The following is a 12,201-nucleotide window of genomic DNA, read 5'->3' on the forward strand; positions in this document are numbered from 1 at the left end:
CATCCCTCTTTACCTGCTGCTGCATCTCCTTGTACTCCTGCCTAATTTTCTCATCACACTGTCGATCAAATCCCGTTTTTCCAACCTCTTTCTCCTTATGCTCTCCTGTACTTCCTTATTCCACCACTACATCTGTTTGTCTTCCTTTTTATTTCCAGATATCACACCAAGTACTTTTCTAGCTGTCTCCCTTTGCAGTAGTTACCCAATCATCCAGCACCTCTTCACCACCACCGAGCCCCTGTCTGACCTCTTTCCTGAACCTCACACTACAGTTTTCCTCCTTCAGTTTCCACATCTTATTGTTATTTTAGTCCTCACTCTCCTCCTCTTCTTCTTCACCTCCAAAACCATCCTACAGACCACCATCCGATGCTGTCTAGTGCTAACACCTTACAGTCTCCAATCTCCTTTAGGTTGCATCTCCTACATAGAACATAGTCCACCTGTGTGCACCTTCCTCCACTCTTATACGTCACCCTATGATCCTTCTTCTTCTTAAAATAAGTGTTCACCACTGCCATTTCCATCCTTTTAGCAAAATTTACCACCATCTGCTCTTCCACATTCCTCTTCTTAAGGCCATACCTACCCATCAGCTCCTCATCACCTCTGTTCCCTTCACCTAAATGCCCATTGAAATCTGCCAAATACCAATCGTTCATTCCTAGGTACACCTTCTACCATTTCATGTAACTCACTCCAGAATTGTTGCTTCTTCTCAGTCTCACAACCCACTTGTGGAGCATAAGCACTAATGACATTTATCATCACCTCTTTAACTTCCAGCTCCACGATCATCACCCTATCAGAAACTCTCTTCACCTCCACTACACTCTTACTGTACTCTTCCTTTAGAATCACCCCTACACCATTTCCATCTTTTCATCCACACCATGATAGAACAGTTTAAACCCCCTCCAATGTTCCTGGCCTTACTCCCTTTCCACTTGGTCTCCTGAACACACATCTCTACCTTTCTCCTCTCCATCATCAGCTAACTCTCTCCCTTTACCAGTCATAGTACCAACATTTAAAGTACCAACCTCCACTCTCCTACATTTCTCATTTTCCTGCTGTCTCTGTAGATGTCTTCCTTCTCTCCTTCTCCTCTTTTAGCCAACAGAAGTACCCCGTTGTCTAACAATACCCGTGGCGGTCGTTGCTAACCTGGGCCTCGACCGATCCGGTATGAATTTCTGATTCCTGATCCGCATATTTGATTTGGCACATGTTTTACACTGGATGCCCTTCCTAACGCAACCCTCACCATTTATCTGGGCTTGGGACCGGGATTAAGAGTGCACTGTCTTGTGGGGCCCTAATGGCTGGGCCCCTTTTCTAAGAAAAATAATATGGAAACACAACTGAGTTTCTTTTGCAGCCACCAGACCTAGGGAACTTACAGTTATTTAGATAAAAAGAAACTCCATTTTTTTTTTAAACAAATATGTGTCCTGCAGAAATCTGGGCTGAAATTATGTCATGCACATTTACAGGACACTGCTCCTTTTTACATCAGCATACTGGCATCCTTAGTTCAGACCGTGTCCCATTAAGACGTATGTAGGCCCAGATAAATTAAAGCCTAGAAACAAAGGATCGTGTAATTGCTTATGACTGTATTTTAAACACTGCAATTTAAAAAAGCTCAAATCTCATAAAGCCATTAATAATGAGATTGGTTATGATTTGCTATGGAAATCAGTAATCTTCATATAATCCACAACAAAGGTAACATTTTAGATTATCATGAGTGGGTAGGTTTGACATTTCATGGAACATAATACTATACTAATTAGTGAAGAGAAAAAAAAGAAGAAGAACTCCATTCTGCAGTGAGAAAAAAACATCTCCTGCACCACGAAACTGGCAATTTCTTCTTATGTAGCAGTGGGTTTTCTATTATTGATCTGAGGGTCAGGTCAGGTATGTAAGCAGTCCTTCAGTACATAAAACATGGATCATGCATTACCACTTCAGATCATCTAGCATCTTTGACAGCCTGCCAAACTCATGAACGCCGATTCCTATCTGTCTTTCGCACTGTGAAGCATGGTGGAGGAAGTGTGATGGGGTGGGGGTAGGAGGGGTCTTTGCTGGTGACACTGTAGGTGATCAAATCAAAATTAAGGGGGAACACTTAACCAGCATGACTAGCACAGAATTATGCAGTGTCATGCCAACCCATCTGGTTTACTTGAGACCATTTTTTATTATTTTAACAGGACAGTGTCCCCAAATACATCTTTAAGTTTTTTAAGGTCTATTTTTTTTCTGAATCAGATGACCTGGCCTACACATTCACCTGGTCTAAATCCAGTTTAGATGTTTTGGGACCAATTTGACTGGCAAGTGCAGGAAAAGCAGCCAACAAGCACTCAACACCTTTGGGAAATCCTCAAGATGGTTGAAAAACCATTCAGCTGACTTCTTCATAAGGCTGAATGGGAGACTGCCAAAAATTTGCAAAGCTGTCATCAAAGCAAGAGGTGGCTACTTTGAAGAATTTTAAATATAAAACATATTCTGGGTTATTAACATGGTTTTGATTACTACACAAGTCCATGAATGTTTGTTTATTGTTTGTATGTCTACAGTATTAATGTACAATGTTGAAAATAAAAATTAAGAAGAACCACTGAAGGAGGAGTCTTTTGACCAGTGCTGTATATATACACTCACTGTCTTAAGGAAAATCTGTACATCTGCATATTCATTGCCGTCTATCCAATGAATCTTGCAGCAACAGTGCAACAAAAAATTATCAGTTTCAGGCAATGTTCTTATGCAACAAAATTAAAAATGTAATCTCTGTAATTTGGTGTGATGTGGTTTAAATATTTCATAACATGCACTTACATTTACACAGAATGGTACAACACACAAAAACATTGAATTCAGCTGTGTTGGATACGACTTACTGATCAGAAGGGACCTGTTATTTGCAAAGTATATGTTTTATATCCTTCGCAATTATTCTCCTAAAGTTTTATTTTATGACTTGTCAAGTCATCTATCCAATTTAATTAACTCCTACTAAGACTGTGAAGAGTTTTAACACTGCATAGTAACTGTAAAATGTATATTATTCGGTGTGTAATATTTGGCACATCTGGGGATCACTATATCAGGGTAAAGCCCTATGGGTCTCCAAGTGGGATTCAGTAGACTTTTTTTCGTTCTTTTAATTTTTTTTTTTACTGTATTACAGTGGTGGTAATCACAATCTGTTTTATTTCTACAGCTTTTATTGTTGAGTTTATGGGCTAATCAAGAACAATGGAAGAATTTGGGGGATCTAGATTATGACCGTTATTGTACATTTTTCAGTAATGAAGTTTATTATTTTAATATTTGGATCACATCAAAAGGTAGAAAGAAAGAAATATGTAGAAATATTCGATTCGATTATTAACGTCTACAGAGGGTAACTGCTTCCGAAAGAGACATAAATTAACTCGCCAGAATAAAATGAAGTAATTCATTTCTATTTGTTTTATTTGCATAACAATCAATTAAAGTAATTGTTTTAATTACAGTTTTTATATTGCTTTCTATTCTTTGGAAATTTATGCGAAATATTTTAGCATATTTTTTTACCAGAACAACTAAAAATGAAAATTACTTTATTTCATATTTTATGGCCAAAAATTTAGTATGATAATAAACCTTCAGTTTGTTAAAATAAATAAATAAATATCCGATATATGAAACCGAAATGACATAAGTTCGAAATGTCGTTGAAGTCGTGTTAAATTTATAAATAAGTCTGACTCTGATACAGCCTGTGTCTTATAAGTGATTAACATGATATAATATAATATCTTGATATAAAGTGTGTTTTAAATAGACTAACATTCTGTCTAGACAGGAACAGCAGTGTGGTGGATTATCAGCGCAGTTGAAATACAAACTGCTGTTGTGCACTTGCTATAGTGGAATGTATTTCTGTGCTTAAATAGAATGACCATGAACTTTTCTTTATACTGACTTACAGTTATATTAACAAGTGATTCAGCGGCAACTTCTTGTGATACTTTACATACTAATCGGTTAAATAGGCTAATTTACATTCACTGTTATTTTATGACAACTGTAGTATTCTTACCATCTAATTATAGTTTATATTGAAATATTATCTAGTATTTATTTATTTTTTGTTTTATTCCAGCTTTAAGCCTCAATTCCTCCTCCACCTCACACTATAAGTACTACTGCTACCACCACTATTACTATTACTACTACTGCCAACAACCATTAATAATAATAAATAAATTATTCATATATTTATATATATATATATATATATATATATATATATATATATATATATATATATATATATATATATATATATGAAGTTGTAAATCAAATTTGTATTGGATTTACTAAGTCGTAAATTAGGGATAATAAAAGGCTTAAAGTCGAGACTAAATCGATTTTAACTCGATTTTGAAGCACACAGCTTTCTAATTGTTATCGAATTGTATTTGATTCAACGTGTATTTAAATAAGTTAAACGTTACTAAAAAAAACAGTTTATTTTTACTGATTTTCTTTTACACACAAAACTAATATTATGTCCGTAATATAAACATAAGCACCATTTTACTGAATACACCACATTAAATAAAAAAAGAAAAGGTTTTAATGATTAAAGAGTATTTTACCACTGGACTGTATTTTACTTTTTATTTTAATTATCGAGATCATAATGTAATATAAATGCTTTGCTTAAGATTTACAATTTCAAATCGCCTTATCTGACATGTGTAACACAAGGATTCTGCTGAATATTGTTGTGTAAAATGTTCCTAAATGGTTTTTACATTCATTTTCATTTGTTTTTGTTTATTTGAGTTGCTCTCAAACCGAGGTAAACACATGTTGCTTATACATGTGGCGAACTCAAATTTCAAGTGTGCACATGTCGTCTGCTCCTTGAAACAAATCCGTTTATTCCTATTTCTAACAGTAGAACGGATCACATATGCGACCCAAGCAGCTCCGATGAGAGTTCTGTGTAGGCCTTTACCTTCACCAACTGGCACTGATGATTGTTTTTTCCTCCAGAAAAATGTGTGGGTATGTAATGGCATAATGGCATAACAGTTGACTGGTTACTAAGTTGCCATAATAATGTATTTGTTCATGCCATTAGACCTGTTGATTAGGCGTTGATTATAAGATGTCAAGGGCAAAACCAATGTGTCATATTTCCTGGTGATTCAGAACAAAATGGCATATGGTACAACGACCTGTCTAAGTTTCGGTACCTTGTGTTGATAACAGGGTTTGCACACATTTGTAACATTATTCTATAGTAACTGAATCAACTTTAAAAATAAAAAATGCATTTAAAATCTAAAATAACAACTCACAGAGATATCATTTCCAAATGCATAATTCGTATTTGCATTCCTATTTGTATTCGGCAGGAAACAAAGTTATTATTATTATTATTATTATTATTATTATTATTATTATTATTATTATCATTATTATTATTATCGTGTTAGATAATAATAATAATAATAATAATAATAATAAGAAGAAGAAGAAGAAGAAGAAGAAGAAGAATATGTAAAGGATGTTTATAGGCAGGTTCAAAAATTCTCCATTCTCGATTCTCCAGGAACCTTATAAGGTTCATTTCAGAACATTTTATTTTAGAGTGAAGAAGATGAAAATCACGCTTGTATTGGGTTTAATGTTGGATTTGTGAACAAAAACGCGCTTCTGAAACGCACACCAAACAAACCGATTAAATGATTTTATTTTAGGGTACACTGGTTGCATTTTCAAGTGAATTATATGGGTTATAAATGTAAATGATATTAAAGAAAACACACACATTTCTAGAAACAACTTTAATAGAAACCATTTGTATTCTATAACAAAACTTCGAGATTTTGTCATAACGGCGTTTTTAATTACAAAGCACGTGCACTGTACATGCATATGGAGGTTTTGTATTGAGGCGCTGATTTGGATTGGACTGTTCACACACTGATTTCACCACGTGAGGACGAGGGTTAAAATAAAATAAAATAAAATAAAATGGCATCACCAAAAGTTAAAGTGTTATGCTTTAAAATTCAATGCGGTGCTTTTAACTCCTGTACAAGTAATGCATTCATTTTTGGTTTGTTTATTAATGCATAACTGTTTAGAACAACGGGTTACTTCCATTGCACTGATTTTATCTGTAAGCATATGTAAGCATGCATAATCCTCTTCCAATATTTCACCAACAAAAATAAACCCAAAAAAGACGTGAAATAGTTTAATAATCCTTTTGCAATGAAATCGATCACCAGCTTCTCTTCTAATTGTATTTCTATCACTCCTGTTAACAAACATCCACATTAAAAACAAGGTTTATATAATCATTCACCTTCAGTAGCCGTTTTGGTAGTAAATTCTGCATGACAGAAAATAATAATTTCTCTGAGTCTCGTGCTCTGCAAAAAAAAAAAAAGAAAATTGTCCACAAATATCTGGTGGTATATTCCGTTATGTGCCCCGGGATTTGTGTGCTTTTGAGCTGTTAGTCCCAGTGAAGCGTGTGGGTCAAACTATGGCGTCGCAGGTCACAGTTGCGCCGAAACACCTTTCCGCAGCGCTCACAGGAATAGGGCTTGATGTCTGTATGGGTGAGAAGGTGAGTTTTCAGATTACTTCTTTGATTAAAGGTTCTTCCGCATGTGGGGCATTTGTGAGGAGACTCCTGTTTAGATTTGAAGCAAGCAAAGTATTATTCGCTTAGGGTTTTAATTAAGTGCTTGATTAAAATACAGTACATAAGCAGTCTATAAAATATAGCATACGTCTTTATAGGTATACCAAAAAGACTCAGAAACAATTATCTGGAGTAATCAAATGTCCAAATGTATAAAGAAACATTTTACAGTCGTGTCCAACAAGACCTGAGGATTTTAATAGCTTTTTATAATAGTGTTTCAAATGATGCAAGTATGTGATAAGAAAACATCATCTGCATGTGTATTACATTATGTTTTATTATTGAGCTGAGTGATATCGTGTATAAAGCACATGGGAAGATTGTAACAGAATGGTATAAAGACATCGGCAATATCTCACCTGCATATGTAATGTTTTATGAACTGCCAAAGTCCGTGATTGACAAAATCCCTTTCCACACTCTTGACATTTGAAAGGTTTCTCCTTGGAGTGGATATATCTGCAAGCAGAAACCAAATCACGTCAAAATACCTGACTGTCACCAGATCAGTGATTTACTTGGAATCAAATAATAAAGAATTACACAGATGTAAATCTGCTCCGACTTCAGTTCAGGCCAAACATTCGGACTGTACCAAATGTGTACAAAAATAAAACAAGAATTGCTGTAACTCGTAATTTATAAATTGTTGAGCTTGTTTATCGATTCAAATATGAGAAAGGTATAACCAGCATAAAGAATTGATTTCCTTGGTCGAGAGAAAGATTTATGTTGTTGCGTACCGGTGATCACGGAGGTGGTCCTGTCTTCTGAAAGCCTTCTGGCAGATGTCGCAGGTGTAAGGCCTCTCGTCCGTGTGCGTGCGTTCATGGATAAGTAGATTGTAGGACTTTGTAAAGTTTCTTCCGCAAAATCTGCAAATGAACTCCTTTTTGGTCTTTGACGGAAGCCTCCCTCGTTGGGGTTTTCTATTTGGTGACAGTTTGTTTAATTCGGATTTCTGGCTGGTGAGCTTCATGTTATCGGATCTAGATTCGTCCTCTTGTGTAGCCGCAATGGCAAGATTAGCGAAGTCAAACCGGGGTCTGTCTTTGTGTAGGGCTGGAATTACGTGTGTTATCATTCCTTGTTTAGGATGGAAGAACTGTGCAGTGAAAGGTAACACAGGAAGCGAGAATCGAAGATCCGTGAGGCCCTGAGCAGCTGACATTTCGGTGATGGTTGATCGGAGTCCCTGCATGTGAGTGTAGCCCAAAGTCCAGTGGTTCATTTGCATTGTCTGCACCGTCCTGAGGCCGTAGAGGCCGTGAAGATGGTCGGGAGTTTGAGGCAAAGCTGGTCTTATTGCTGCCTGCAAGAAAGAGTAGTTGGAAAGGTGGAGGGACGGATGCAGTGGGATGGGGGCCGGTAGAGTCTTACTCCCCATTTTACAAACGAATATCCAAAAAGTCCTGTTAAAAATAATCATGAAAAATATTTTGATTAGCCTCACGCGCGCTTGATACTTACATGTCTGATATTTAGAACCTTGGTGTTTCAGAGGTCATTTGTACTTAGATATTTTCTCGTAAAAAATTGAAGTTGTTTCTAAAAATAACTCCTAGATTCATTCATTTCTCACAATCACGATCGAATCCAGTTCGAAAGCATCATTTCTAAAATAATACTGTTCAATAAGGTCCTATAAATCCATTCTCAAGTCTGATCTGACCTGCTGGAAGCAGACTTAATCCGGGATCTGATAAAACAGTGAATATACAGTAACAGCACTGAACCAGAAATGATCGTCTCAAAGTTAGAAGAATGTGTTGCATTTTTTATTTTCTTATTTCGTTGCATGTACATTCACTGGAAAACTTTGGTCAGTTTGACATTGCTTCACCAGTATAATGAAATAATTGCTTACTGATTTATAATAAATCTATTTAATACAATAGGTATTGGGCAGGGAATATTTTTTATGCTTTATCAAATAATGTATTAATGTTCAAAATAAAACAAATGATAATGTAGTCTAATAATTTCAGGCAAAAAAAAATAAAAAATAATATAATATTTCATATTTATTCTGTTTTGGCTGTATTTATTGAATTATATAATAGCATGGCTCCGACAGTGCTGCTGACTGCTAGACAAGTCATAGACAGGCTTAAATTAATTAATTCGATGTAACACGACCGATCGAAATTACTTTATAATTAATCTCCATACTGTTTTGATTTTATAGGCTTTTACATGGCACACACTCCGCGCGCGCTACAACCAATAATGAATGGAAGAAACGATTTATTTTAAAATCGTGGAAGTTTTGTGTAAGGAAACGTTTATTTGACTTCTTCAGTATTATCCATGTGTATAGCATATTAAAATGTTTATTACACAATGACTTATTTCATAAATATGGATAACTACTGTAGGATTTTTTTTATCTATCTAGTCCTAAGAGTTTCGCACTTTATATGATTTGCTTTTTGTGCTGGTCTAAATCTAAATTATTTTATGCATATGTTTGCGACATTGCCTCACACTGTTTTTTCTCTATTATAAGGCTTGCGAATAATGCAGCTGGTTTATCGTTTAGTTAATGCTGAATAATGTTTAAATGAAAATAACACTCTTTGGGTGCTTGTCTTTTGTTAGCCAATGATTAAAAACGAAAGACTGGATTTGTGATCACATACCCATAAATGTGAAGGGGCAATAAAGTGATGCCCAACAGTATAATTCATGTTCTTACCCAGCAGATATGAAAGCCAAACGTCGCTTTCGGTGAGTGGCCTTTCTCAGTAATCCATAGTGTTCAGAGCAATACAAAGTCTAAAAATCTCAAATCTAATGTGTAATCCGCACTAATAACCCATTTTTACTAATCCAATAACACCTTAACCTCCGCTATATTAACACCAAAGACAAAAAGGTGGCTCTTTATATACTGTTACATGAAGAAATGTGTGAGCTCTTAGCTATACTGCGAGTTTGGTACAAAGTGAATAAAAGCGCAACAAGTCCAGCACGTTTCATGGCTACACGCTTCACAGCTCTCAGCCCGCCCCCGACACGCCCCCGACACGTCCTCTGTCCCTCCAGCAGCTCCTACTTCTCTGTTTATTTGTGTTTAGATAGCGACTGAGACTGGACGTTGCACAGATGAACACACACCTTCCATCTTAAAGCAGTTTATCTGTGGGGATAGAGTTCTTTTAGTTAAATGGGATAGCCTATTATTAAGGTCAATCAGAATCAGAATCAGGTTTATTGGCCAAGTGTGTTGACACACACAAGGAATTTGGTTCCAGCTGTTTGTGACTCTCAAAAGTACAGACATAAATAAAACCTATACATAACAAAACAGACAAGACAAGACAAAAACAGACTATACAAGACAATACAGACAATATGAGACAGTAAAGACAGTGTGGGTAATAAATAGGGATACAGATCAGTAATGTACATAAAGTGTGAGAGTGCATGGAAGTGCAAATGACAGTATTGTGTGCCAGGTATGATAGATAGTTTACTATAGAACTTTGTACAATATATAGCAGCCATAGTGTGTGCAACATATACAGATAATGTGATGACTGACAGTTCTGTGCAGTACTTAGATAGATATGAGCAGGGAATATAATTATGGTCAATTGTTAGTGAGGGTGATTGCTTGGGGAAAGAAACTGTTCCTGTGTCTGGCAGTTTTAGTGAACAAAGTTCTGTAGCGCCTGCCAGAAGGGAGGAGCTGGAAGATGTTGTGTCCAGGGTGTGAAGGGTCATCAAGAAGCTTTGATTGTCATTTCAACCATATATATTGCTGACGCAGCACACAGTGAAATGAAACAACGTTCCTCCAGGAACCCTGGTGCTACATTTAAAACATGAAGCTACATAACAGAAAACACAGAACTAAAGACTAGTAAGTGTCCTGCCACATAAAGTGTATTGTGTGCAACCTGGTGCAAACAGTGCAAGACAGACAATGCAAAGACAGCACAAGAGAGTGTAGGACAAATACACAAAACACAAAATAGCACCGCCAGTAAACCTACTGTAAAAGAGAATTGAGTACAGGAGTGTACAAGTCATTAAAAAAAATGTAAACAAAATTGTTTATGCAAAAAAAAACAATAGCAGCAGTCAAAAAGATGTGCAAAAACAGTAAACAGTTGTATTAAAGAGATGATATAATATGAGTGGCGCTGAAGACATGGATGTGTGAAGTGAGTACCATTGTGTGTTGAGTCCGGCCTGTACAGGTCAGTCACACAGTTGGGTGTCTGTGTGAGTGTTTTAGTTCAGTACTGTGTTAAAGATACAAGAAAAAAAAACTTGCCTTTGTTTCTATAGTCTGTAACAAAATGGTTTTTAATATTATTCATATATGATATTTATATATAATATGTTAATATAATATTGCTTAATTATAATCATATTACTGTTTATACATTTGACTCGGATGCCTGGACAATATTTCTATTTTATTGATATGCTATATCAACATTATTTTGAACACATTTTGACTAGTAACTAAGTGATATTTCACTGGGATAACTGGACAATATTTTGCACGTCCATGGAGTCTGAGGTAATTTTTATATTTTGGCACAGATTATTTATGTGCCAGTAAGTTTATAGTGTTTGGCCTCAATGTCATTTGTCGAATTACTTATTTTAGACACTTCACTTCCTTTAAATCTACAAAGAACCACTGAGTATATTGTCAAATATTGTCAAATAATACTAAGTATATTGCCTAAATATTGTCACCAGCAAAAGAGGTTGCACTACATTGTTTTGAATGGCACACAGCTGGAAAAACAAAGACAAATACATTTTTAAAAACAATGCCAAAATAGAAAAAATACAATGTTTTTTGTTCTTTAGTCTAACATTGTCTAATCTTGTGATTTTTATGTGATTAGAAAAATCAGATGTGTGCGTTAGATATAAAAACAACACTTAAACAATCAGTCAAATTTTTTGAAGTTTTGAAGAACGTAGTAATAATTGTACCCAGCTGTGGAAAATCCAAAAACATTTTTTTTTTTTTTTTTTATCATACCTTCTATCAAACACAAACACAAAGATACATAACAACACCAGCATCACCCTGCACAACCACAATTAAAAAAGGCTACTGCAACTAGTTTACTCTCTTTTGTGTTAAGCTATGGAAGTAATTGACACAATTAATTACTGTAAATGTCTTAGTAAATACATACAAACAAAATATGTTGACATGTGACCCATTCTATTTCTTTGTTCTGTCTGGTATAAACCTTCAGATGTCCTCTAACATGTTGATTGCAGCTCACAGTGAATGGTATTTTGTCTGTCCAGACAAGGTTATTTCTTAGTATAGACAATGTTAATCACACACACACACACACACACACACACACACACACACACACACACACACACACACTATCTGATTTCTCAAAAGTGAGAAGCGCTGAGAGTGAGTAGCAGCCACACTTGATCTGTAATGGCTGCCCCGA

General features: G+C 35.6%; 1 protein-coding gene across 2 annotated transcripts; it reads right to left on the reverse strand.

The window, feature by feature from the left end:
• Positions 1-5,858: 5,858 nt before the first annotated feature.
• osr2 (odd-skipped related transciption factor 2) lies at positions 5,859-9,721 on the reverse strand. Of its 2 annotated transcripts, none has more exons than XM_046833716.1 (4): positions 9,447-9,721; positions 7,492-8,160; positions 7,108-7,207; positions 5,859-6,733 (listed from the first exon to the last, which is right to left on the reverse strand). In XM_046833716.1, exons 2-4 carry the CDS (start codon positions 8,133-8,135, stop codon positions 6,554-6,556), a joined length of 924 nt encoding a protein of 307 aa, XP_046689672.1. In that variant the 5' UTR covers positions 8,136-8,160; positions 9,447-9,721; the 3' UTR covers positions 5,859-6,553. The 2 variants fall into 2 exon arrangements, with proteins under 2 accessions (XP_046689672.1, XP_046689673.1); XM_046833717.1 differs by having other exon boundaries at positions 5,859-6,651; positions 9,447-9,714.
• Between the last annotated feature and the right edge of the window lie 2,480 nt (positions 9,722-12,201).

Source organism: Silurus meridionalis, chromosome 21 (genome assembly GCF_014805685.1).
Source record: "Silurus meridionalis isolate SWU-2019-XX chromosome 21, ASM1480568v1, whole genome shotgun sequence".
Lineage (NCBI taxonomy): Eukaryota > Metazoa > Chordata > Actinopteri > Siluriformes > Siluridae > Silurus > Silurus meridionalis.

What these genes read in the sequence shown, in the direction of transcription:
- osr2 (XM_046833716.1), bottom strand. Translation starts at nt 8,135, where the DNA reads ATGGGGAGTAAGACTCTACCGGCCCCCATCCCACTGCATCCGTCCCTC. An exon ending in GACCACCTCCGTGATCACCG is followed by an intron (nt 7,208 to 7,491) that starts GTACGCAACAAC and finishes TTCTGCTTGCAG; the next exon opens with ATATATCCACTCCAAGGAGA. An exon ending in ATAAAACATTACATATGCAG is followed by an intron (nt 6,734 to 7,107) that starts GTGAGATATTGC and finishes AAATCTAAACAG; the next exon opens with GAGTCTCCTCACAAATGCCC.